Source organism: Prionailurus bengalensis, chromosome C1, assembly GCF_016509475.1.
Source record: "Prionailurus bengalensis isolate Pbe53 chromosome C1, Fcat_Pben_1.1_paternal_pri, whole genome shotgun sequence".
NCBI classification, from domain to species: Eukaryota; Metazoa; Chordata; class Mammalia; order Carnivora; family Felidae; genus Prionailurus; species Prionailurus bengalensis.
In genome coordinates, this window is record NC_057345.1 from 119,968,062 (window position 1) to 119,993,902 (window position 25,841).

General features: G+C 57.1%; 1 protein-coding gene and 2 long non-coding RNA genes across 3 annotated transcripts; 1 reads left to right on the top strand and 2 right to left on the bottom strand.

Moving 5' to 3' along the window:
* Positions 1-471: 471 nt before the first annotated feature.
* Positions 472-14,478, bottom strand: LOC122481271. Its single transcript, XR_006296802.1, has 2 exons — positions 14,396-14,478; positions 472-4,386 (listed from the first exon to the last, which is right to left on the bottom strand). It is a non-coding gene; the product is annotated as an uncharacterized LOC122481271 (long non-coding RNA).
* Positions 8,931-19,155, top strand: EN1 (engrailed homeobox 1). Its single transcript, XM_043576594.1, is given in 3 exon segments — positions 8,931-14,333; positions 14,336-14,984; positions 18,031-19,155. Coding segments are annotated over 3 exon segments (1,185 nt in total). The 5' UTR covers positions 8,931-14,114; the 3' UTR covers positions 18,348-19,155.
* On the bottom strand, positions 19,083-25,841 carry LOC122481270. The gene is made up of 2 exons (XR_006296801.1): positions 24,493-25,841; positions 19,083-21,615 (listed from the first exon to the last, which is right to left on the bottom strand). It is a non-coding gene; the product is annotated as an uncharacterized LOC122481270 (long non-coding RNA).

The following is a 25,841-nucleotide window of genomic DNA, read 5'->3' on the forward strand; positions in this document are numbered from 1 at the left end:
CAAGAGAACACTCTTCTCTTTAAATCCACCTAGAGGCTCAGCAGCGACGTCGTAACGAAGCTCTGGAAAACCGAAGGCATTCAGCTCACAGAGGTCAGACCTGGCCGTGGACGTAGGTACAGTGGAGCCTGTCAGAGCCTCCTGGGTACAGTCAGTCCCTGGAAATCTCAAATTTCCCACGTTAAGGGCAACGAAGGGGGCTTTCCGGCACAGAGAGCAGTAACTTCAGGACTCCCGCTGGGGTTAGCCTAGGTTTGCTTCCCAGGTGCTGGGGGCGTGACCTGGAGCTCCCTTCTTCCACCAGGCCATTCGGAGCTGGGGCTCCACAACACAAAGGATGGGCGTTCCCTGGGATCCTCCTTGACATGCACAGTTGGGCTCAGTGCTGGGCTGTCTGGGATGTGCTTCCTGGCACATAATTACCACCATCAAGATTATTATTAGCATTAGGCATTTACATGACACTTAATATTTTCAAAGCATTGTGCTGCCGTTTAATTAGTTTTTCCTTGCAACATTCCTATCGAGTCCACACTTGATAGCTGGGAGACTGACAGGGGGAAGAGAGAAATGCAAAGGTTGATGGGGAAGAGGGGATGCCCGCACAGTCACTTGGCTTCCACTCTCTCTGGTGACCCAGCCAAGATAACCTCCCCTACTCCCGGCAAATTCTGCACCCCCAATCCCCAGGGCCCCACTCTCAAGGTACTTGTAAGTTCCCTGAGTGTGGTGGGGGTGGAATCTCTTCCTTGATGTATTTTGACCCAAGGTCCAGACACTTAAAAAAAAGGGGGGGGGCTGTGTCAAGTTCAAGTTCAAGTTCACTCTTATTCAAAACTGCTGACACCCTTAGTCTTCTTCCAAACCATTCCATTAAAGTAACTATAAAATCCCAGGGTGGTGATTCCCAAACCAAAGGCAGCTCTGATAGGAAGCTTTTAAGTATTTGACAAATCCTAATTCTAATTCAGTCTGTTAAAACGGAGGAGTGGTGCAGGCCAAGGGGGGCTGCCTTCTGCTGGCCCTGGGGGTTGCTCTCCTCCCCCGGAGAGCCCCAGCAGGGCCTTGAGAAACCATAGGTTCTACTTCAGAGACAATGAGACCTTTTTGGTACAGGCCTCCCGTTCTGCTCCCCTGGTTAAAGGCGAAAGCTCCAGCAAAGAGAAAGGGGAGGGATGCAGTCAAGGCCGACTGCAGGAGGACAGAAATCTCAGGCGGCTAGTGGTGGTTCCCACCACCCTAGGGCAATGCCAGTCCCTCTTCTCCGCACACCTGTGCTTTCCTAAAGCAAGTCAGGCACCTGCATTCTCTCTGCGGGGGGGCGGGGAAACCCCCGGGGGAACCAATCGGAGCCCCTTCTAGGCAGGACCCGCTGCAGGTTCTGGGGGGCCGGTGAAGTTTCCCGTTGGCCTGCCGGTGACTTGGGGTCAAGATATGTCTCCTGGCAATGCTGGTCCTAAGTCCCCCCCATCCCTCCGGCAGGCTGCACGTCCTTTCCTCCCCCACCCCCAACTCCCCTCCTTTTAGAGGGTGCTCCATGAGACCTGGTTACCCTTGGACGGACCGCGGGGCCCGGGAGTGAAGCGATCTCGAAGGATGACCGCCCAGCATTGTTAGGAAACGCTGGGTGATCCCAAGTTTTCGCCACGGCCCTTTCGCCATGCGCCTTCGCCCCTGGGAACCCCATTATCCCCGCAGGGATAGTTGAAGAGCGGTTCTGGGGGAAGCCCTGGAGACTTGTCGTCTCCGTGGGACCCGAGCTCCAAGCGCATCCCAGTCAAGGTCCTCGCCCGCTGCCCGGAAGCAAGTCTGAAAAAGTCTTGGCTTCGGCGATCACCTTAGCAGACCCGCCACTGAGCCTGGAAGGCCGGGCGGTGAAGATGCCTCACCCCGGGAGCTGGGGCCGGCGGGCCTTCCCAGATCAGCCATTTCTGCCCCTGTCGCACGGTGTAGGCCACCAAGGCCGAGTCCGATATTCCGATACTCCGCGCTTTCCACGGTCACTGCGCTTGGATGCCAGTAGAATGAACACGGACGATACCAGCAAGGAGAGGCTGCGGCCTCCGCACGGCTCTCGGGCGGGCCCCTTCCGTGCGACGGAAACCGAAGGTCGTCTCCCCAGAGCGGGCCGAGGCTTTGGGATTCCAGGGTCGTGTCCGGGCCCGGAGCCAGCGTGGAAGGCGCGGGCTGAGGGATCCCCGGACCGACCCCCGCAGCCAACCGCGCGCGGCTGGCGGGAGCGGGGCCGACTTGAGGGCTTAGGAGCGCTGAAGCCTCGCGTCTGTGCTTCGGAAATAAGAATCCCTCCCCTCCTCGGGGCCCGCGGGGCGGCTTTGAGAGGCCCCTGAACCGACTGGTCCCCACCTGGCTCTTCTAGGGCTGGGGACAGATTAGATTCATTTCCCCGCTTGCTAAGGACAAGCCCTTGGGCTGGTTTACCACCATCTGTGCCTCAGTTTCCTCCTATGTAAGCTGGAGAGGGTGATAATTACATACCTCAACAGGTTACAGTAAAGATGCAATGAGCTAACCCGAATACAGGGCCAAGAGCCGAGCCCAGAGCAAGTACCCGATGTACACAGGCTATCTACTCTCTAACATCCTTCCCTTGCCTTTTGGACGAAGGGCTCGCTCTCTCGCTCTCTCTCCCACCCTCTTCTCTCTCTCCCTCGCTGTCTCCATCCCTAACCTTTTCCCCTCTCCCTCCCTCCCCTCATCTCTCTACCTGTGTGTGTCTCTCTCCCTACTGCTCTCCCCTTTGTAAACCCGAAACATCTGAGTGAAATGTGAGAGGTTTAAAATAAATCCGTTCCTTCGCCTTTGTCAGTCCCACCACCGAAGTTGGTCTGAGCAGTGCAAATCGGAGCTGGCATTCACCGGCCCAGCGCAGGCCACTTTGTGGCTGTCTCTGGAAGGTTCCCGCCTGTCGGTCAGCTCTGGGCAAAGCAACTGCCTGGGGCGTCTTGACCTTGATTCCAGAATCCGATTCCGTGGCCCGCGTGGGAGAGTCCAGGCCGAGACAGGATACATACAGAGTCCCGGATGCTTCCTGGTCCCTCCTGCAACAGTGTCCCTAGCCCACCCAGCTCAGCCCACAGCTCCCCCCCCCCCCCGCCCCGCCCCGGACTGGCCACAGGTCCCAGTTTGCCGGCCGCTCTAGGCCCAGGCCTGGGGCTCCCAGTTTCCCAGGCCGACCTGGCTTAGTGGGAAGGCGCTTGACCCCAGGACTGCTACACGCAGGCTGGAAGGGACAAAGTTCGGAAGCCCATGGGTCAGGGCTGAGGGGCTGGGAAAGCGCTGGTGTCACAAGCCCTGCGAGTCTCCCGGCACAGAGGACCAGAACCGCCGCTCCCCTGGTCACGAGTGGGACCGGACCTCCCGGAAGCTGGCCAAAAATTCCCAGCCACAATCAGGGCCAGGCCACCAACTAACCCTTTAGGCCTCGGTTTACATTCAGACTGCCGTTCACAGAACAAATGACTGGAGCTCCGACCTCAATTTTCCCATCTCTAAATTGGAACATTAACCTTAAGCCTGAATTCCACATGGGCGCCGGTGGTCAAGACGCTGAAATTCACCGCCTCCGAGGGGGCCCGATGGTCCCAGAACGATTCTTGGATTCCCCCACGGAACGACTAGAAATGTCCCCTCCGTTCGGAAAGCAAAGGGTCCCGGGTTCAAAATGGCAGTTTCTCGGCTTGCCCCAAGGGAAGTTTCCTATTCCCTGGGGGAGGGATGCACCGCCTCCGCCCAGCCGCGGGAGGAGGCTGAGGAGAGGGCCTTCCTGGCCCCTCTGGGAACTGAAGGCCAGGACAGCGGGCCAGCAGCTGTTCCGTCAGGCGTGCGCCGTTTGGGGCTGCCTGATCCGCCTAACTCGGCCCTGCTGCCCTAAGCTTGGGTGCCAGGCCTTGCGGAAAGGACCCACCGCAGGGAACCCGCGCTTCCCTCCAGCTGCGCGAACCTGCAACTCCAAGCTGAGGTTACACGCGATCTCCCGGTAACTTGAGGAAAATATCGCCCCCACCTCCCGGTTTCCGCGCTTTATTAATTTCATGGAGAATTCAAGGGCAAGTCGTTTGAGGTTTGAGCTATCCTACATTGTCTGGACGCTTGCCTTTTCTGCTCTCTGGACACCGTCCATCAGGAACCCTCTGGTTAGGAGTCAGTCCACTCCCGGGGGCCGGTGCTCAGAGTGTCCGTGGCTACAACGTTCTCTCCAGCCTCGGTTCTTCTTTCGTCCTTTCTTTGACACTGGGCGAAATCTGGGGCCTGGGTCTTCTGGTGGCCTTCCACATGAACAGCTGTCATGTTCTCACTGGCCCCATGACTCGGATCCCCCATGTGTTCACACTGCAAAGTCAACACAGTTTTCTTGTTTTGTTGATTCTTGAAAAAAAAAAAAAAGAAGTTAGGAAAAGGGCACTTATGAAGATAATTTGGGCCAAGAAACATCCTGACCCCTGTCAAATGAAATCCTTGGATAATTGAGAAAACAGTAATATAATCAAAGCAGCTATACATTGAATATGTACATGAGATTAGGCTATAAGTGCATATAAAGGTCCAGGATCTATTAAGAGCTAGAACTAGGAAGAAGGTAAGACACAGGTGTCCTACAGACATAGCTCAGATTCAATGTCAGACTGAAGGTCAGAGTTGAGAGGGGATCAATCTAATCTAATTCCTTCAGTTTAGGAATAAAGAGGCTCAGAGAGAAATAGGGACCTGTTCAAGGGCACATAGCACAGACAGAGGGGACAGACAGAGGGGACGAAGGAACCCAGGCCCTGACGCCCAATGCAGAGCCCCCCACCCCACCCGCATTATGTCTCAGGTATTTTCTGCTTTTCTGAATCAGAAATAGCACTTCCTGGGGTTTTCTCTCCAGTTTAGGCTCTCGTGAGGCGAGGGGATCCCAACAAGGACCCCTTCCTGGAATCCTGTTGTCTCTCCTCAGTCAGGCGTTGGCTGACAGGACAGAGGCCAGATTTCTTCCTCTCGGGGTCCAGGGAATTCAATCACAAACCTCTCCCCCACAGCCTGGTGGACCCTTGAGCACCACACGGGTGCAGCTCTGCGATAGCACCGACAGGTGGCGCGTTCCTCACAGGAAAACCGGCCGGGAATTCGCCTGCGCCCCTCTGACCCTGCTCCTTGCCCTAACCTCCGGCTTTAGGGTCCCTCTCCCGAGAAAGGGGAAAGCAAGGGGTGTAGCGGGGGAGCTCAGGCTGGGTGCCCAACGTTTTGAAAAGAAAATCTCTAGAAACTCTGATTCTAGCCGTGCGGCTCAGAGAAACTTCACGCTCTAAGGGGTCAATGAACCTTGGGTGCAGAGGGCAAGGCTCTGCCGCTTGACCAGAGAAAACACGGGGACCCACTGGGGTCACCCCTAGGGGGCGTTATCTCCCCTCAACAAAGCCATCCATGTACGCGCTCATTCACGCAAGCTCGGCTGCAGCCTTTCCTATTCACCCTCCCCAACTCCCATCTTTCACCTAATTTTTAGTTTTATATAGGGGGAGGGAGAGGGGGGGAGAATTAGAGGAAGAGAGAGCTTTTTCAATTGCGACGATAATTGTCCGCGAGATGGGTTTCTTAATCTGCTCATCCATTATTGACTTCTTCTCTAATATTTGGCTTTGCGGCTTTGATCACCGGAAGATCACACACTTGGCTCCTTTGCATAACAATTTTGGGGCGGGCGTCTTTGGCTCGGGAGGGGAGGGACGTGCCTGGAATGGCTTTGGGGTCGGTTTTCTACCATCCCACCCTATCCCCGCAGGAAGTGAGGCCAGCCAACCCCCCCATCTCTAACAGTACCATTCATGCCTGGAAAGTTCCGCCGGTGAGTGGGGGAGAAGAGGAAGCTGCTAACTCCTTGGGGGGTGGAGTGAGACCCTAGGAGAGGAGGGATTGTGTCTCCACCTCATGTCCCACTGCATTCCTAGCCCCAAGAGATCCTGCCTTGGGCTCTCATCCCCCTCCCCCACCCCCAAAGACACACACACAAGTACTGGGGAGACAGCGAACCTTACTTGGAGGTGAATGGAGTGGGTTGGCCATCAGCAGAAGACCACCAACCCTCACCTCATCCCTGCGCTCTTGTCTGGGACTTAGGCCACAGGACAGAACTCAGACGCCTGTGGCTCTGAGCCAGGTTTGGCCGGTCCTAGGACAAGTGACAGCCTCTGTGGGACCCTGAGCTAGTCCCTTCCCTTCTCCAGGTCTCCAGTTGTGTCATCTGTGGAATGGGCTTTTGGGCCATGCGCTCCCTGAGGTCCATTTGATCTTGACCTTGCCACGTATTGCCCACCTCCGCCCCCCCCCCCCACCTCCCCAATCAACCCCCCTCTGCAGGGCTTCGGAGCTGCACAGGCGGGTCTTGGAAGGGAAGAAAAAACACAGTGGCTAGTTTATTCTACATTTAAACAACTGTCTCCTCTGCCTTTGCATAGCTCCCCGACGGGGGGTGGGGCTGTGGGGTGGGGAGAGGGTGTGGGGTACGATGGGGGTGGGAGGTGGGCAGTTGGTTTGGGATCAGCGCACTTAACACGCCGCACTTCCAAAGCCTCGGTAAAGGTAGTTGCTCTCCCATTTCCAGCTCGCACAAAAACGCACACTCTAGGACACCCTAGGCAGGGACACGCACAGGCACGTACACCCATGCACACACAACACTTGCACACCCGAACGTAGCGCAAGCACGTTGAGACTAGAGAGACACAGAGAATGCACACAATCCTCCCATGCACACGCGGACACACACACGCGCTCACCTGGAGCCTCGCACACACAGAGTCACGTACAAACACGCAAGCGCGCGGCGCACACTCGTCCCTTACCCGGGTTTCTGCAGGAGCAAGCGGACGGGGAAGGTGGCCGGGGAAGACCTTGGGGGTGCAGCGACCCCTCCCCTCCCACCTCACCCGCACGCGATCCCGTCTGGGAAAGAAGGAGGTGGGGTGGAGTCGGGGGGGCAGACTCCAGGTTCTCGCCCCTTTTGCCTCTCCACTCCAGGCTCCTGAGACTTCCCTTCCCCGCCCGCTCCTCTTCCGGACTAAACTTTTCCCACCCTCATCTCCCCGCCGGCCCCCTGCGGTGCCGACCTCGAACGGAGCCGGGGGCTTGTCCCGCACCCTCCCGGGGAGGAGGGTCGGGAGGCTGCGTCCGAAAGGACGAAAGAGGGGCGCGGCCTGGCTGGCGCTCCTGAGCCCGCCGGCAGGGAGGTGGGAAGGCGCGGGACAGGAGCCAGAGCGGCGAGAGCTGGGTGCGCGGACTTCTGCTTCCTTTCCCCGGGTCGATGGGAGATGATCCCAGGGACAACCTCTCACCCCTAAGGGAGTCAAGGGAAGGAGGAAGACAGTTAACTCTGGGGCCAGCAGAAAGAACACGGTTTGGAGCTGCAGGGGCATTCCTGTGCAAAGGACTTGGATGCTGTGGTTTTTCTTCTTTTCTCGAGGTTTTTTTTTTTTTTTTTTTTTGTCCCCAACTTTGAAGTTGGGTCTGGACCTCCCGGGGAACCTGGACTGAGCCGAGGGGGGAGGAGAACCCAGAAGCCGCGCTGGCCCCTCCTCACTCGCTCCCACACTGGTACCCACCAGAGTACACACGCTCGAGGCCAGTCGGTGTGGACTCCGACCCGCGCCGAGCAGGATCGAGGTGGGAGCCGCCACTTGGACAGGTGGGGACTGGGGTGGGCCAGGGGCTCCTTCGGCCACAAGGGGTGCCTGGACTCAGGACACCTCCTAGGGAGGGGGAGGGGTGAGAGAGGGCAAAAAGCAAAATAAAGGAGAGCAGAAAATTTCCAGCGTAGACGCTGAATTTACTCCGGGTTTTATTACTTTCGTGGGGGAGGATACAATGTTAGCGTTTCTGTTCTGGTGTCTGGGTGGAATTCGGTGTAAGGAGAAAAGCAGGATGTCTGATTAAAGTGAAGAAAAATATGTAGAGTGTGTGTGGTTGCCTTCCTTTCGGGAACCGTGAGCTCTAAAATCTTCGGCTGCAGGGGCCTGGCTAGCTGTGTGGTACCAGCTCCAGAGTGGTTTGGGGATACAGAGAGGGAAGGGGAAGGCTTTCCCGGTAGTCGGAGCCGAAGGGTCCTGCGTCTCGCTCTCCAGCATCCCCGCGCAGTCACCCGGCTCGTCAACCCGCCAGCAGCAACCAGACGGGGGTTTGCGCGCTGGCGTCCCGGACGCCCGGCCCCGGCCCCGGCCCCGCAGGCTGTCGCAGGGCTCGATAAGGAAACCAGGGCCAGGGGAGCCCTTTCCGAATCCTGACCACCCGGTGCAATTTACAGAAATCACTGAAATGTTTCCCCCATTTCCCACAGTCAGGTGAAGAAAGGGCTTAATTTTCTCAGCTTGATTAGGCTTTAGAAGGGGCGGGGGGGAACCAAACAAAAAAGCAAACCGTTTCTGAAACAAAAAGGTCCCTGCTGTGAACTGCTCCCTGGGATAAAAGGGAGAAAACCCTGTGGGTAGGCAGAATGGTGGGGATATAGATCCAAATATTGAAACCCCCAAAGGGGACAACCTACCTACCTTCCTCCCTTCCTTCCTCCCTCCCTCCCTTCCTTCCTTCTTCTCTCCCTTCCTTCTTCTCTCCCTTCCTTCCTTCCTTCCATCCTTCCTTCCTTTTCCCTTCCTTCCTCCCTTCCTTCCTTCCTTCCTTCCTTCCTCCCTCCCTTCCTTTCTTTCTTTTCTCTTCCTTCTTTCTTCCTCCCTCCTTTCCTTCCTTCCTTCCTTCCTTCCTTCCTTCCTTCCTTCCTCTCTCTTTCTCTCCCTCTCTCTCTTTCTTCGAAATTCCTAAGAACCTGTACATTTACTGGCTTATTTCATGCACACACAAAAAATAAATTCTCCCTGGCTCCCCCTGTTCCCCCCCCCAGCCTTCCGGACGGTCTACAAACAAAGCTGCCGCCCCAATTTCAAGAGTCAACAGAGCATTTTATTTTCCATGGTTTGCCTCCCACGCACCCCCCACCCATCTCAGCTTTTTCCCTCTCCCCCCTCGCCTCCCCCAGCCCCATTCCCAGCTTCAGGCAGAATTGCTTAAGATCCCTAACCAATACCTAACGAATCCCCCTGCACCCACCCACCCCCCACATTATTATCGCCTCCAAATGAAGACCAAAACCAAGAGCGCTAATTGAATTAGTCTATTGAAAGGACTGTCAGGTACAATGACGTGGCTCGAGGCCCCACATTTCCCAAGGTCTATAGGCTTTGGGGACCTGCAATGTATAGTCTGACCTTCTGGCTCATAATAATACCGCAGTACTTGTAGCAGAAATCTCCTCGCATTCACTCCCAACAAAACCGCTGGTCACCCAGTCCCCGTAGGAAGGCTGCACGCTATTGTGTTGCGACAACTCATTCATGTCCCGCGCCACGAGGCCCCACCGCCATCTGATCTACACTCGAAATGCGATTACCACCGTGTGCATGCAACACGCTTGCACTCTCGGCCCGTCGCGCACACGCCTGGCCAGGCTGCAAGGGTTTCCTTCACAATTCTCCTCACTCTCTTCCTCAAAAGAGAGGTGGAAGCTAGCAGGACCATGATATTTGTCTCTGCCTAAATGACATCCAAAATTCTGCGGGAGCGCAGGCTGGCGTTAGATCTCTCTTTTCTGAACAGCATGCGCCCAAACCCCCCCACAAACACGTTTCTCTGAGCCCTACTGGCTGGTGGGGCAGACGTGAGGTATACACACTGAAGTGTCCATACGCGAGCGAGCCTCCTGCCCTGCACACAAATACACTCACACACAAACAGGGTTTTTATAGACTCTGTTTGTGGCTCTCACATACACAAGCAAATAGATACAAATATGGGCTTTGGCCCCCACAGCCCTGGGCCACTGCAAATTGATAAGCGGTTTTTGCAAGAATGGGAAAGAGGAGAAACAAAGGTATAATTCCTCAGCCTTCACCTTGAGAAGCACTCATCAGTCTTCCCCTTGTGTGACCCTCAGCCTTCTCTAGCACCCCCCAAACACACAAACACACTTCCTGTGTGTTTGGCCAGGTGTCGTTTGCTCAGGGGAAGTCTCTGTTGGCCGCAGAGAATGCAGATAATGGAGGAAACACGGGAATGGGAGAGAGTCAGTAGGGTTGGGGTCTTTCTCCATCCCGCTTGTATCACTCCCCCACCATTGAAAGCCTCTTTGGGTCCCCTCCTTCCCTCAAGAGGGTAAGTAAATCATAAGGGTCCCCCCACCCTTCGTCATTTAAAATAAAAATTCTTTTTCCTTATCCTCCACTTGAATGTGGGCTGGGTGTGGAAGCGGAACTTGGGGACAATCTATTGCACAGATGTGGCTGGGTCAGTGGCCTTCTGTGGAGCCTCTTGCCTTGGGGAAACTGCACAACTCAGAACTTCAAGGCAAGGCAAATGGGCACTGGGTGCCCCCAAACATCCACACCTCTGGCCCAGGAGCAGAGGGCCATTGGAGAAAGGGACTTCATTCTCTTCCTCCTAGATTCCCCCAACCTGCTTCCAGTCAGTCTACCTCCAGGCCATCCCCACCTGGATATCTATCAAGTTGGAAGAAATTCCTTAATTCTCAAAGGCAGAAATGCGAAATGCGGACGGGAAACGTACGGGCACACGGATGTATTCAGACGTGCACACACATGGCTCCATACACACCCGACCCCTTTACCCACATACTCACAACTCACCCTGCCGGCACTTCCTTACCCACACGCCCAGTCCTGAGCCCACTCCGAGTCCTCTGGACCCCTTACACACCCATCTTGGCCAACATTTGCTCACTCCTAGCATTCACACATCTCACTTCCTGGCTTGCTAGGACACCAACCCGCTAGCAAGGTATGCTCATTTTCAGGAGGGAGAGGAGAGTGTGGGTCCGGGCGGGGGGTCGTGGAGAGCTGACGGCGCTGGCGCTGGGTGCGGAGCATCCGGGGCGCGCCGGGCCTGGCCTGGGGGAGGTGGGGGGGACCAGCCAGCGCGCGGGAGCGCCGCCTAATCCAGCCGGAGCTCGTGGGCCGCGGGTGCATTTATCATCCCATTACTGTAACAAATCCGGGCTCCACTACATGAAAGGTAAAATGAATTACCGACGTTAAGCCGTCAATAAAGTCATTTCTGTAAATGGTGTCTCCAAAGGGCCGCCGCATTATTCAGCTGGCTTTATCAGCTGGCTGGAAATTACGTGGAGGAGCCGGGCCGCGCGGCGCGCGGGGCCGCTCACTTTGATTAAGCGTCTTGCCAGCGCGATGTGACAGAGCTTTTGACCAGGGTTTTATTCACAGGCCTGTGATGAACGCCAAGCTGATCAGGCGGAATGAAGAGTAATTAAAACCTATAAATTATCTTCCGCAGCCCTTCTCGAGGCGTCTCCTGCAGGCGAGATAAGGCGTCGAGACCCTATTTACGGCGCTGAAAGGGACCGCGGCGCACAAAAGCTACGCGGCTAAATAGGATATTGATAGTGTCCTAATTAGAATTTAATTAAGTACCCACGCTCGCTTGCGGGATAAAGATTTCAATTTTGCGAACTTAAATATAAATAAAATCCCACCCCCATTTCGGGGAGAAAAGATGGGGCACCGGGAGATTTCGGGGCGCCCTTGGGTGTAGAACTGAAGAGGACCCGGTCGACTCCAAGGTGGGGTTGGGGGGCAGCTGGGGAGGATTGAGGAGATCAAGGCGGGCCTGCTTAGCGCAGCGCCCTGGAAAATGGTCCTGGCAGCCCCCAGGCCACCGGGCAGGTCTAACCAGGAGCTCTGAGAACCCCCCCATAGAGGAAGACCCTCGGCTGGGCTGACCGATGCAGCCAGCAACAAGAACTCCCGCTCTCCACCAGCCCCTCTGAGAAACTTCGGCTACTGCGGGGGTTTTCAGCTTGCTGGGATTTTCGTTTTATTTTCCTCCTAACCTTCTGTGGCTTTTCGGGGGCAGAAGGGAATTATTTTGCATTGTCCTCTAAGACAACATCCCCAGAGATCCTTTCTTCGCTGTCCCAGTTGTTGCGGATGGCCGTCAGGGAGAACAGGTTCGCCGGAGCTCCAAGATAACATCCCTGAGAAGGCCTTAAGTTGCTGGAGTCTTTCTAGCCACTCTCCGGTACCGCAGGCTTCAGGACACAATCTGAGCCTGGCCTTCCAACACAGCTGGGCAGACAAACCCCGCTGGTGTCCAGCGCCTCACCTGCCCACCCCCCACCCCCCACCCCATCCCTGGCCACCAGAAAGCTTTTAGGGCGCCTCGACCAGGAAACAGCAAAAAAGAGACCAGAGGACTGGAGACTAGTCTTCCTGAGCGTGGGGGTGGCATGAGCCTCCGCGGTCCCCCAAAGCTTGGGAAGAACACGCAGGGATACAGCCAGGGGTCTCCAGGGGGTCGGGGGTTATTCCAGAGAGCTCTGGGCCACCGGGGCAAACTCGTTGTCCACATCGTCAGCAGGCTAGGGCAAACACTTAAGGTGCAGCACTTTCACATTTGTTTGACTTCACTTTGCAGGAAAATCTCACACGGAGGTTGCCCTGAACCCAAAAGCCCTGCGTCGAGCACAACGGCACCCTGACCTGCTTGGCCCAGGGGCCCGCCCAGGACAACTCTAAGACGCCCGGATGGCTTCCACTCCGACCGCCAGGAAAAGAACAGGCGCCTGGCGCGCCCGGCGCTTGGGCTCTCTCGCGCCCTCTGGGCTTGGCTTAATGGCGCCAGGACAGCTCCCGGGGGTTGTCGAAGGTCCGGACAGGGTAGGACGTGGGTACGGATACTCCGGAAAGCACACGCAATAGCTGGCCGGCAAGCACTGCAAAACCTACCAACAGACGGTGCTAGCTAGGCGCGGCTGGCCTCCGGGGTTTGTGATTTATGAAAAATAAACTGATTATCTCAAAGTAACCAACTCTAGGTCTATTCCACATCTTTGACCCTCTTCGTCTCACCCCTCTCCCTTCACGCGCGCGCGCACGCACACACACACACACACCCCCCGACCCCATTTCACCCTTCATAACAGAAAAAGAAAAGAAAAGGCTGAATTTCTTAGGCAAAGGGATGTAAAAGAGCGGAGGCCCCTGCTTCCTGACCCTATGCCCGGCGCGCACGCCCCCATAATCCTGCATTTCTCCAACAAGTTGTTTATGGAGTTGCTTCTCTATTTGCCTACACCCCGAAATCCACCCCTCCCTGGTCTCCTTTGCCCCTTCCTCGGTCCTGGCTCGGTCCTGGCTTGAAAGAGGGGGAGGGGCTCGAGCGCGGGTGGGGGAGGGCGGGCCGGACGCGCGGGGCCCTGGCCGCGGCGCCCCCTCTCCGCCAGCGGCCGCCGCCCCCGGATTATTTATCCGCAAAGTCCCGCGCGCGCCCATTGGGCCGGGGCCCGGGTGTCAGCGCGAACCCTGGCTCGCCATTGGCCCCGCACACGTGCGGCCTGACTCACGTGCTTCCGGTTTGAAGGCAAAAAGTGTGCCTGGGTGATTTTTTTTTTAAGCGAGAGAGTTTGTGCAAAGATCCGAGCTGTCAGAGATTTGAGAAAAAAAAAAAAAAAAAAAAAAAAAAAAAGGCAGCCCCGGCGCTGGCGGAGACGCGCTCTCGCTGCAAAAAAAGCAAAGGCGATTAAAGGCGCTGCCAGCCTCGCGCTCTGGGCACAGCTGAGCGTGACACTCGGGGAAGTCAAACCCCTCACTCCTGCCTAGGAAGATGGCTAGACTTTAAAGACTATTTTTTCCCTTTAAGAAAAAAAAATTTCTTGGAGCTTTTTTCTTTTTTCTTGCTTTCTTTTTTCTTTTTTCTTTTTTTTTTTTCCTTTTCCTTTTTGGCCGTGGCTTACTCCCCATTTAAAACAAATCATTGAATCTGGTTGCAGAAAGAAAAAAAGAAATAGCCAAGTGTCTCCATATCTGGATGTCTACAAATTAGAGAGAGGGAGAGACAGCGAGATCTATCTGCTCGATAAGAGCGAGCGATCCAGGCCAGGCGCCTGGGCTTTTTTTCCTGCACCCGCCCCGTGCCTTCGCTGGGGCTTCGCCGGCCTCCTTCCTCCGCGCACCCCCACGGGCCGCTGGCAAAGTGGGGTGGGGAGCGAGGCGGGGGGGGCGGGGGCCGGCGCGGCGGCCGGGGCGGCGGGGCGGCCGAGCATGGAAGAACAGCAGCCGGAACCTAAAAGTCAGCGCGACTCGGGCCTCGGCGCGGCGGCGGTGGCGGCGGCCCCGGGCAGCCTGAGCCTGAGCCTGAGCCCCGGCGCCAGCGGCAGCAGCGGCAGCGATGGAGACAGCGTGCCGGTGTCCCCGCAGCCCGCGCCCCCCTCGCCGCCCGCGGCGCCCTGCCTGCCGCCCCTGGCCCACCACCCGCACCTCCCCCGCACCCCCCGCCCCCGCCGCCGCCGCCGCCGCCGCAGCATCTCGCGGCGCCTGCTCACCAGCCGCAGCCCGCGGCCCAGCTGCACCGCACCACCAACTTTTTCATCGACAACATCCTGAGGCCGGACTTCGGCTGCAAAAAAGAGCAGCCGCCGCCGCAGCTCCTGGTGGCGGCGGCGGCCGGAGGAGGCGCGGGAGGAGGCCGGGTCGAGCGTGACCGAGGCCAGACCGGCGCAGGTAGAGACCCTGTCCACCCGCTGGGCACGCGGGCGCCAGGCGCCGCCTCGCTCCTGTGCGCCCCGGACGTGAACTGTGGCCCACCCGACGGCTCTCCGCCAGCCGCCGGCGGCGGTGCGGGTGCGTCCAAAGCCGGGAACCCCGCGGCGGCGGCGGCGGCGGCGGCAGCCGTGGCAGCGGCGGCGGCGGCAGCGGCGGCCAAGCCTTCGGACAGCGGCGGCGGCGGCGGCAGTGGAGGCGGCGTGGGGAGCCCTGGTGCGCCGGGTGCCAAGTACCCGGAGCACGGCAACCCCGCCATCCTGCTTATGGGCTCAGCCAACGGCGGGCCCGTGGTCAAAACTGACTCGCAGCAGCCCCTCGTTTGGCCGGCCTGGGTGTACTGCACGCGTTACTCGGACCGTCCGTCCTCCGGTGAGTACCCAACCCCGGCTGTCCCCTTGTCCCCGTGCCGGGGGGAGCAAACTCGGCCTCCGGGCGCTTTCTCCTCTCACGCCTGCTTCCTCCTCCTCACCCCCGTCCCAGTCCCAGCCGGGTGTGCCCCCAGTCCGGCGCTTCTGGCCTCTGCGGCCACCACTGGAGAGGCTACAGCTCCTGGCACGAGAAGCTCGAGCCTTTGGTTTTGAAGTCCGAGCCCCTGGGGCCTTCTTTGTGTTTTACCTTTATTATTCTTAGGAAAGACACAGTCAGTCATTGATTTTCTTCCAGGGAGAGAGATGTTTAGAGCCGGCGGGAAGGTGGGCCTAGTGATCTGGGTCTGAAATCCCGCCAGCCAGGTCCGGAGGAGGCCGAAATCCAGCAAGGCTCTGATCAGAGAAATCATCGCCTTGTGTTCTTACACACGCAAACACCATCTCTGTATTTTCTGGGGAGAGTTTCTTTACATCGAGATAGATTTGAGGACACACAGAAAGAGAGAGAAAAGCCTCTGATCGCTGTCTCTTCTTCCCCAGGCCGGGTAGGCAAGAGAGTCTGACCCGGGTGGGTAGAATCCAGGGAAAGACGGTTGCCAAAACGGTCCTTGCCGAAAGCCCGTGGCTCCTGGTTCTCTAGGGCTCACAGACAGTGGGAGAGGAGAGGAGACCGGTCAGGCTCGGGCCAGGCCGCGGGGGCACAGGACATGATTGACAGCCTCCTGGGCAGCTTCTCCGTGCCACGGGCTCGGACATCCTCCCGACTCTGGCCCTTCCTTCTTCCACTCCTTTCTTCCCCGTATCTGCCAGTTAGCAGATTTCCGCCAGCCGTAGGTTGGTTTCCTTCGGCCCTTTTTCCGCCTGTCCCTTGCGCTAGGAGAAGCCGAGGCCGAGGAGATCCGCGCTGGGACAACCCAAGGCCCCGGGAGAGGAGGCTGGGGCCTGCCCGCCTCCCGGGACGGCAGCACCAGGGAGGCGGGTGGGCACTGCGAGGAGGGCAGCAGGGGTTCTGGCCTACAATTGGCGTTCCGGGCACCCGGTCCGGCAGGAGGCCGGGCACAGCGTAGCCGTGCGCCGCTCTACCCCGGCTGGTGTCTAGCCTCCCCCACGGTTGCCGGCCGGGCGCGGATCGATGCGCGCTATCAGCCCCCGCCATCTCGAGCCCCGTTATTGACACGTCGGACTCCCTGAACCTCCGAAAAGCTGCTTTGATTGACTCGCCTGATGGATAGAGTGATTGAGCTGTCAGGCTGTGCGGCTCAGGCTGGCCAGGAGGCTACGATTTTATTACAAGTGTCCGTGCCTCTGCACACACGTACACAACAGCACTCTTAACAACGTCCCGGACGCACAACGCGCAGCGGGGCCTTTCTGGAGATGTGCACATTTCCTGGGCAATCTCTCTACCCGCTCAGCTAATTACTAATCCAAACTGAGGCCGTCCTCCCTCCCCACCCTACCTCTTAGTCCTCTCTGCACAGAGCTTAGGAGTGGGCCTTGCCTTTGTTCTTGGCCGCTTTCCTTCTTAAGGGCCTGGGGAGGCAGGGTACTGGCTCCTCCTGCACGGGCAGTTCAGGGAGATGAACCTCAACCCAGACCTGAGTCGCTGCAGTTAGCCAGGCCTGGGCTCTTTTGTCATAGGACAGCTGGTGACCCCAGGCGCTGGCCTGCCCCAGGAGCCAGCAGCCCAACTTGCCCCTCTGTTGCTAGGTTTGGAGACTCCGGTGAAGACCATTCTTTCCAGACAGTTTCAGATATTAAAAGGCCCAACAGGGACTTAACTTGGCTCAGTAAGCTCCCATAATCAGGACAGGGCCCACCAAGTAAGTGCCTGAAGACTTGGGTGTGAGGCTGATAGACTGAGGTGCAGGCTTTAAAGGCTGCCTCCTCTTTCCCCCTCCTCTCTCAGGGCTGGGCTCCATAGCAGCTCTCTTCCCAGACCAGATTTGGGGAGAGATTTCACCTTCTTGGGGGGGAGGTTTGCTGGGGCCTCTTCCCATATTCGTCGTAGGGGCGAAGCACAAAATTCTGGCAGTATTCTCCCTCTGTCTCTGTCCCTCTGTTCATATTTTGCTCATGGATGGGGTCAAGAGGGATGTAGTCTCTTTGCAAATGTCTTAAGATGGGCAGGGAAAGCATATCTGGTCTGTTTTTGTTAATCCAGGATTTTTCAATCCTGAAACTGTAGCTTATGTGTTCAAAAGAGAGAGCCCGGTGGAGGAGTGGGGAGGGTTCTCGCTTTCTCACTGGCACCATCCAAGGGGCAAAGCGGAGAACCCTGGGGGCCAGGGCCATGTGGGCAAGACATGCAACCGGGTGAATGCCTTTTCCCTCTCTTCAGAGAACGGGGTGGTCAGTGTCTCCCTGGGATTCTAGAAAGGGCTTCCGTTAGGCCAAAGAGAAAGGAGACGTGGAGAGAACATACACCAAAGACTTTGGATCTAGGCAAGCGCCTCCAAGTCCCCTTCTTATCCCCTTATTTTCTGGGGTCAATAGCCACAAGCAGATGGGGTCTTATTGTCCGTGCTGGGTGTAGGTGGCTCCTTGAGGAGGAAGGGAGGATTAGTTTGCAGGCTGGCAATTCCCTCAGGGCAGTCCTGCCCTAGTGTCTTCACTGGTCCAGTCTTGAGACTCTTTTTATTCCAGGGCTGTGAAGACAGCAGGCCCCTGACCTCCAAGTCTGGGATCCACCGGATGGGGCTCCAAATGTGTCTCCATCTTGGATTATGGGATTTAAGCCTGGCACGCGGCTCTCTGGTTCCGAATTCGGGTGTGGGGTGTACAGACAACCTCGGCCAGTTTTCCTCCGCGGCCCGTCTGGCGCCCCCCAGAAGGGAACTCGGCGACCCCAGCAGCCAGGCGATGGATTGATCTAGGGGCTAGCCGGCGGGAGGGAGCCGGGGGCGCCGCAGGGCCTCCGCAAACGCCCCGGAAGCGCAGGGCGCGATCCCCGCTCGGCCCAGCAATTCTCACGGCTTCCTCTGCCCTCTACCCCCTCCCCTCTGCCCTCCGTCCCCACCCCCACCCGGCCCTCTCCGCCGCTGCAGGTCCGCGCACTAGGAAGCTGAAGAAGAAGAAGAACGAGAAGGAGGACAAGCGGCCGCGGACGGCGTTCACGGCCGAGCAGCTGCAGAGACTCAAGGCGGAGTTCCAGGCGAACCGCTACATCACGGAGCAGCGGCGGCAGACCCTGGCCCAGGAGCTCAGCCTCAACGAGTCCCAGATCAAGATCTGGTTCCAGAACAAGCGCGCCAAGATCAAGAAAGCCACAGGCATCAAGAACGGCCTGGCGCTGCACCTCATGGCGCAGGGACTGTACAACCACTCCACCACCACGGTCCAGGACAAAGACGAGAGCGAGTAGCCGCCGCCGGCTGGGGCCGCGCGGTCCGGCCGCCGCGCCCGCGCCCCCTCCTGGCACCGCCACCGCCACCGCCGCCGCCGCCTCGCCGGCCCCACGCCGGGGGAGAAAGAATCCGCGCACAGGAGGGAGGGAGCAACAGGGAAGAGAGAGAGAGAGAGAGAGAGACAGAGAGAGTTTCTCAGAATGGAGAGTCACGTTTGAACGAAACATTTTTAAAAAGGGAGAAAGACTCGGACAGGTGCTATCGAAAAATAAGATCTATTCTCTATTCACGGTGTAAGGGGCGAAACTGCGAACTCCTTAAAGCTCTATCTAGCCAAACCGCTTACGACCTTGTATATATTTAATTTCAGGTAAGGAAAAGAAATATGTGTAGCGATCTCTATTTGCTGGACTTTTTATTAATCTCCTTTATTATTATTGTTATAATTATTATAATTATTATAATTATTTTATCCCCCACCTCCGCCTCGCTGCCCCCGGCCCAGTTTCGTTTTCGTTGCCTTTTTTCTTTTGAATGTTGTTGCTTCTCCGGTGCCTCCCGCCCCGCATCGCTGGCCCTCGTTTCTCTGGGACTTTTCTTTGTGTGCGTGAGAGTGTGTTTCCTCGCGTGTCTGCCCTTCGCCTCTCCCCCCCACCTCCCAAGCCCCATCTGTCGGTCTGTCTGTCCTGCTCCCCTTTCGTTTTCCGGAGACTCGTTGAGAAATACGACCCCACAGACTGCGAGACTGAACCGCCGCTACAAGCCAAAGATTTTATTATGTTCAGAAACCTGTAGTCTGAAATAAAGTGTTCACTGTGCTCACGAGCCGCTGGCGGCCCTCCTCCTTGCGGGTTCGGGAAGGGCGCGGGCGCAGGGCTCCCGCGCGCACCGCGCACACACCGGCCGGCCGGCCTTCCCACCAGCGCGCAACGAATCCCGGGGGCCAGACGAGCGCGCGGTGGTAGAGGTGGCCCAGATCCGGGCGGATCCGGGTCTAGAGGGTCTGGAGGGTCTGGAGGCCCACGCCTGGTCTCCAATGGCGTCCAAGGGAGCCAGAAAGGCGAAACCTCAGTCCTGACTCCGGAAACACTGCTGGGGCTGTCGGGCCGCTCCCGGTTCGGGGCCAGGACCAACCTGGCTTTGGCCTCCACTTGTTCGACCTGCTCCGCTCCTCGCTCTGGCCTGCACCTTGCCCTTTTCTTCCCTCCCGTCCCCCTCCCAGCCTGGTGCGGGCTTTGCTTGACGTTTTTCTCTCCGGAAGCAGAAGGCCTTCCCAAGGCGGGGCAGAGGTGAGGGGCTGCCTCCAGCTAAGCTGCCCACCAGGGCCAACGGCTCTTCAGCCTGGCCTCTGGGCCTAGCCTCTCTGCCGCCTGGTCTTCACCGCTCTTAGTTCGGAGAAGCGATTCTGTAGGCGAAGCGGCGGGGCCAGGGCGGCACAAGGAGCCTCTCCGGGCCGGGTCTCACGGTCTCCTATAGCCCAGGGAGAAGAGGCCCGGATCCTGGGACGCTATGCAAAGCAGCAGCACATTGCTGCTGGGATCACTTTGAGCCATCTCCCAAGTGGGCACAAGCCTGCCTCGTCCAAACCCCAAACCTAAGCGGGGTCACTCTCAGAATGCCAACAAAGGCTTGCTTCCTGACTGAGGGGGGCGCAGACACAAGCCTCCAGGACCCTTAGGACACTTGGACGTCCCAGAGGGAAATGTCTGCACTCTTGCCCCTTCCCCCTGGGGCCTATCCTCCTGGGCAGGCACTGGGCCCCCTATATTCAGGGACTAAGGGGAGGAACCAGAGGCCCCTCCTCAAGAGGTATCATCTTTTTGTCCAGGATTTGTGTTTTTAATGATAAATTCTCCTTTCCTCCTCCTTCCTGTCTTCTGAAATATGTGTGCATGTACCTGTGTGTGGCTAGATGTGTAGGTGTCCTGGCGAACTTGTGTGCGTATGTGATCATGTGCAAACACAGGTGCATATAGGTACCTACCTGGTCTTGTGTGTCCCTGCATGTGTGACTGTTGTGCTCGCTGAGTGTTCGTTGCTCTGTAATTGGATGCACACTTGGATGTTTGTGAGCTCATGGCGTGTGTTCGTGTGGTCGTTTGTGTTTGCACACCAGAATGCTTGCAGGTATGTTTACGGGGCTTAGGTCTGCATGGGAACTCTGTTTCTGTGTTCTTCCCTTGGGTTTCTTTCCTGTTGTTTTTGTAGGATTGATTTTGTGAGAAGTGATAGTGGCGTCATTCTGCCTTTTTCCTTGAAAATCTTCCCGCTGATTTGGGCCTCTATCTGGGGAGGTGACAGTGCTGAGCCGGCTCTGAGTCCTTGCTCGAGGGTTTGGGGGCTTGAGGTTCAGTGGCCTGGAGTTGGAGAGTAGATGTCGTATTGCCATGGACTCCCAACTTTGTTGCAGTAAATCTTTTTCCTCTTACCCCCTTCACGCCTTCTTGGGGTGTGGAGACTCATCTCTGCACATAATGGGTGCTCAGTCAATCCTTGAGTGAAGAATTTGAAGCAGAGGCCTGGGCCCTTCCCTGGGGTGGCCCAGATGCATGGTTTTATGGGGGTTGGAGGTACATCCTTTGCCTTCCTTGTTGGGGAAGGGGGCCTAGTATCTTCAAACTTTCCAAGGCTTCAGGTTAGAGGGTCAGAGACTTGGAGCCCACGGTCCTCCCCCTCTCCTCCAGGTAGCTCAGAACATCTAGCCACATCCAGAAGTGGTGTTGGGGCGCCCTGCTCTGTCGAGAACCTTCTCCTTCGAGTGCCTGGAAACGAGGCTACCCTTTCTGCATCCTTCTTCATGGTGGCCCTGGGGGTCCCGAGGCCACTTCAAGACCACCAGATCTAGCGGCTGGGGTAGAGGCCAATGCAAGCAACAACTCCAGAAACGATCCTATTCCTTAAGGCTCCATTTCGGCACTCTCAGGAGGTCAAAGTTAAGAGCTCTTCCCCTTAACCTTGGGGGAGAGGGAGGAGGTGGTTACCCCTCCCCAGGATCGTATTAGTGAAGTCTATGGATGTGTCATTATTATGTAATTTGATTTCTTGCCCATATCTCCTTTTATCTCCCAACCATTATGGGCAAAGAGAATTTTCTTTGTCCGGTGGAGGAAACTGAAGCTCGGAGAATTTAAATATTTGTTCCGTGCCTTGTCCGTGGCTGTGTGTCTTCTTCTGTGTCATATCTACTCTTAGCACCTGACTTTACCTCGGGAACCTGGCCAAGGCCCTGACTTTCCCACCTTCTTGCCTTCCTCCGTCCTCATTTTCCTTTCTTCCTGATTGGGGCTGAGGAGAGGGGAAGAGGACTTTGGTCAGTTCTCTTTCTTGTTCCCCCTCTAAAAAAAGAAAGTAATAATAATCATAAACAGGCATTGATTTCTCTGATTTATGGGGCTGGCTTTAGTGAGCCGCCTGTGTATTAAAGTCTGAGGTTGCATCGAAATAAATACTGGCGTGTGCTATCCCAACTTCCTCATTTTCTACCTTTTTTTTAAAAAAAAAAAAATGAGCGGATTGAACCATAAACTTAAATCTTCCTCAGCCCAGAAGGAAATACACACTAGCCGAGTCTAAACAGTATTGATCCCTGGCTCTTTCTGGGGGCAAAGGTCTCTGTTTTCTTGCTCAAAAGTCTTGTTCCTTCAGTAGGGTCAGGGGGAGGCTGTGGATGGAGGAGGGGATATTTGGGTGTGGGGGGCTGCCTTGTGTGTCTAGGCAAGCTTATATGTTTGTGGGTTGTCCTGTGTGTGGTGGGGTATTGGTACGGGACGGTATTGGGTAGTTGTGCCTCAGCTTGGGAGATGGAAGTGTGTGTTTGGGGTATATGGATGCCAGTAGTGACTGGTGTTTGTGAGTGTGTGCATGTGTGCCCAGTTCTCTGGCTCCCTAGGCTGGGTTTCCCAGGGCACAGAGAAGGAGTGGTCTGCTAGCCTGCCCCCCTACCTGGCCCCCACAACCCTGTGACCTATGACAGCACTTCCAGAGGTGTTAATCACCAGGGAGGTCACTGTGTCCTAGTCTCTCCCCATCCCAACTTGCTGCCACCCTCCCCCCCCCCCCCCATCCAATGCCCTCAGTAAAAAGCCTGGTTGCAGGGGCAGGGGTGAGGCTTGGCTGACTCCTGGAGGCCAGAGGCCAAGGCCACGGTTGGAGAGGCCCTGTTCAAATTCCTTATCCTGTGTCCAGGTGTCCACTGCGGTTCTCAGGTGTGCTCCTCAGTCCCTCCAGGGCTTAGCCTAGATTTTCTTTTTTGTGTTGGAGAAAACCCATTCCTCTGGCAATAAAAACTGCCTTCCGGTATGCACCAACGTGCGCAGGGGGTGGGAGGGGCAGGGCAGGGCAGCGGGCAGCAGCCCTCCCTTAGCTTTGCCTCACCTCTCCATGGGGAGGTGGCCGAGTGTCCTCCTCCCCCCACCCCCACCAGCGAACTTGTTCTTCTCTCACTTTGAACTCAGGTGAGAGGGTTACACTCCTGTGGCAACTTGTGGAGAGGGACAGGGCTGGGGACCCTGCCAACCCCCACTCCTCCCCCAAATGCTTTAGGCCAGTCTTTTAATGAAGTCCCGTTGTTGGAGGGGGTCCTCAGGGATTCTTGAATAAAAAGGTTGCATTGCACAGGCAGGGGTGGGGTGGTTGGGGAAGTTGGGGGTTGGGGGAGCGTGGAGGAGGGGTGGGGGGAAGTCCTGAGAGAGTAAGTACCTCTTTCAAAAGCAAGGGAGAGGAAACCGGCCCTCGCCGCCCCCCCCCCAGCTTTCCCCTGAGTCCAGTGTTCTTCCCCGTGTGCCACTGAGAGGGCAGTGTTGAAGTACAGATAGCCGCTCTGCATGCATGCACACGCTTCTGCACACAAAAGAGCAGGTGCGTACATTCATCTATGCCTATATGTGCGCATGTGTGTAAAATATGTGCACATATACCAAAAAAATGTTAAATGGGCTGAGCTATAGAGGTGTGTTCCCCACAAGCACAGGGACGTTGCCTGTGTAGAAGCTTCTGGCACACATTCACGCATGGTCCAGGAGTACACATAGCGGTGTGCAATACATATCTGCATGCCCCAGCTCTTGGGCTTCCCGTCTAGCCTGTACAGGGACAGGGCGTTGTTTCCAAGCCTGGGACGTGCCTGCTTGCCCCTTCCGTGGAAGCCCCCAGGAAGAACTGGGGTGGAGGTGGGTGGGTTGGTTGGGTGGGGGCCAGGAAGACTAGAGTCAGGGCAGCCAGGGGAGTGGTGGGGTGGCCCCTTCTCTTGCCCAGGAGGCTGCTGGGTCCGGGTGGCTCTGGGCTCAGACACAAGGCACACTTAGTACAACTCTCTCCATCCTTACGATGTCCCCTGCACCTTCCCAGGTGCATCTCCTGGGGGAATGGCCGGCCTCAGGCAGGGAGGTTTCGAAAAGCAGATTTTTCAGAGAGCTTGATAAGCCCTGGGCCATATTTGCCCCTTGAATTTCCTTCTAAATGCAGCCTTTCCCCCGCTGAGGTGTCACTCTGGAGATGGGACTCTGGAATTCTCTCCACAGATGTGGGAGTGGGTTGCTTTGGGGACATTTGGGGAGATTTCAGCCTCAGTAATGGAAGACTCCGGGTATAGGTGAGTCTGTAAAAAGCAGGATTTACTGTGGGTGTATAGGTATGCACATCATACCCTGAACCGAGAACTGGGATCTTTCACTCTAGAATGGGCTGTTGGCAGCGGGAATGATGTGGGATGGAGTGGTGGGGTGGGAAGAGGCAGTAGGAGTGTTGTGTAGAGGGAGGTGATGGGCACCAACATCCCCCTCCTCGACTCTGCTGGGGGAGGGGGTAAAACTCAAGAAAGCTTTAGGGGACTAACAGCCACCAGCGGATTCCTCCCTGCTCCCCCCCCCCCCCCCCCCCCCGCCAAGCACACCATTGGGTGTTTGGAAGCTTCCTCAGGGGTGCACTCATCCTTCTAGAGGTCTGAAGACGTGTCCAGCAGGCGCCAGCGCAGAGGGGTGGGAGACCCCTGGGGGGCAAGACGGAAGGAGTCGCAGGAAGAGAGGGGCCCACGAATATTTAAAATTTGGCCACAAGCGCTGCGAGAGTGGGCTAGAGCCCTGACGGAGGCCAACGAACTCCGCAGAAAGACCCACAGTTCTGCCATCTGATAAAGCCCACACAACGGGAAACTGGACCACAAACCTCTGCTGCTGCTTGGCGGCCTCCAGGGGGCTGGGGAGAAGCAACCTGTAATAGTTGCAATGCCGTCCAAGCTGAAGGTAATGTATGTGCTGAAGAAGACAAAGCAAGTCCCAGAAACCACCTCAGCGGAGCTCACCCTGTCCTCCTCTCCCCTTCACTTCCACCGGCGGGACTTGTCCATTGGACAGGATGAAGGCAATTCAGAAGACACTTCCAGAAGTTTGAAATGGATAATAACATAAGCATAATTTACTTGCCAGCGCACACTGCTAGCTCTTTGGCATAATTTACTTAATTCAGCTGCACGCACTTCCCCATTTTACAGATGAGAAAAGTGAGGTCCAGGGTCGTCTTGCCACAGTCACACCAAACCACATTAAAACTTACACTGTAATAATGCATCGTAAACTGCCAGGCTGGCTCGCCTTGGCAACAGGCTCAGTATCAAGTCTCCAGCATACAGAGAGCTTGGCACATGGTAGGGAGAGGCACAGACTTGGGTTCAGGGCTAGTCTCTGTCTTTTGGACTCTCAAGAAGGAGTGGCTCTCAGCCCCCACCCCCGACCCTGTACTTCCCCTCAAGTTAGTCAAGTCAGGGCTGAATTCCTGCTCTCACACGGCACTCCACCCGGGTCTCAGATGGAGTTCCTGGGGGTTCCGTCTTTTCCCCATCCAGAGGGCCCCCGCCCTCCACAATCAGCGGGGTCTGCTTCCCTCCTTCCTCTCCCACCTGCGCCCAGGCTGGTGGGCGGAAGCGACTCCGACTTTGTCCTTGTCCCAGCCCGGCCCGGCGGCCAGCGCCCTGCCCAGAGGACACTTCGCAGATGCACTTCCGGTCAGCGCGACCCAGGCCGCAGGCCCCGACCGCCCGAGCACCCTCTGTCGAGTGGCGCGTTGGAGACGGGGAACGCCTCTGGGGCTCGCGATCCCTCCGGGCACCGCGAAACCCCATTTCTGCCTCCCAGCTCGTGCCGTGGCTCGTGCCTCTCCGCTCGTTGGGGACGCCAAGAGAAGGGCCACTCCGGCCCGGTCCTCGCGCCAGACCTCCTAGCAGGCGACAGGGACTCGCGCTCAGGCCGCATCTCTCCCCCGCCCCCGCCCCCGGGTTCTCCCAAGTGACTGTTCTTTGTGCAGTTTCGATTTGCGTCTAGGCCGGGTTCGCGTTTCTTTCTGTCATTTTCTATGGGCTTCCCAGCCCCCGAGTGCCTCCACGTCCTCTGCTCCAAGCTTTCCGTTTTCTGCTGCGGAGGCCATCCTCCTGCGGCCAATCTCTCCGGCCGCTCGGACTCGGCCTCCGCTGCGGGTGTGCCCGGGGTTCCTTGGGCTCCCCGCCCTCCGCCTCTCCTCTC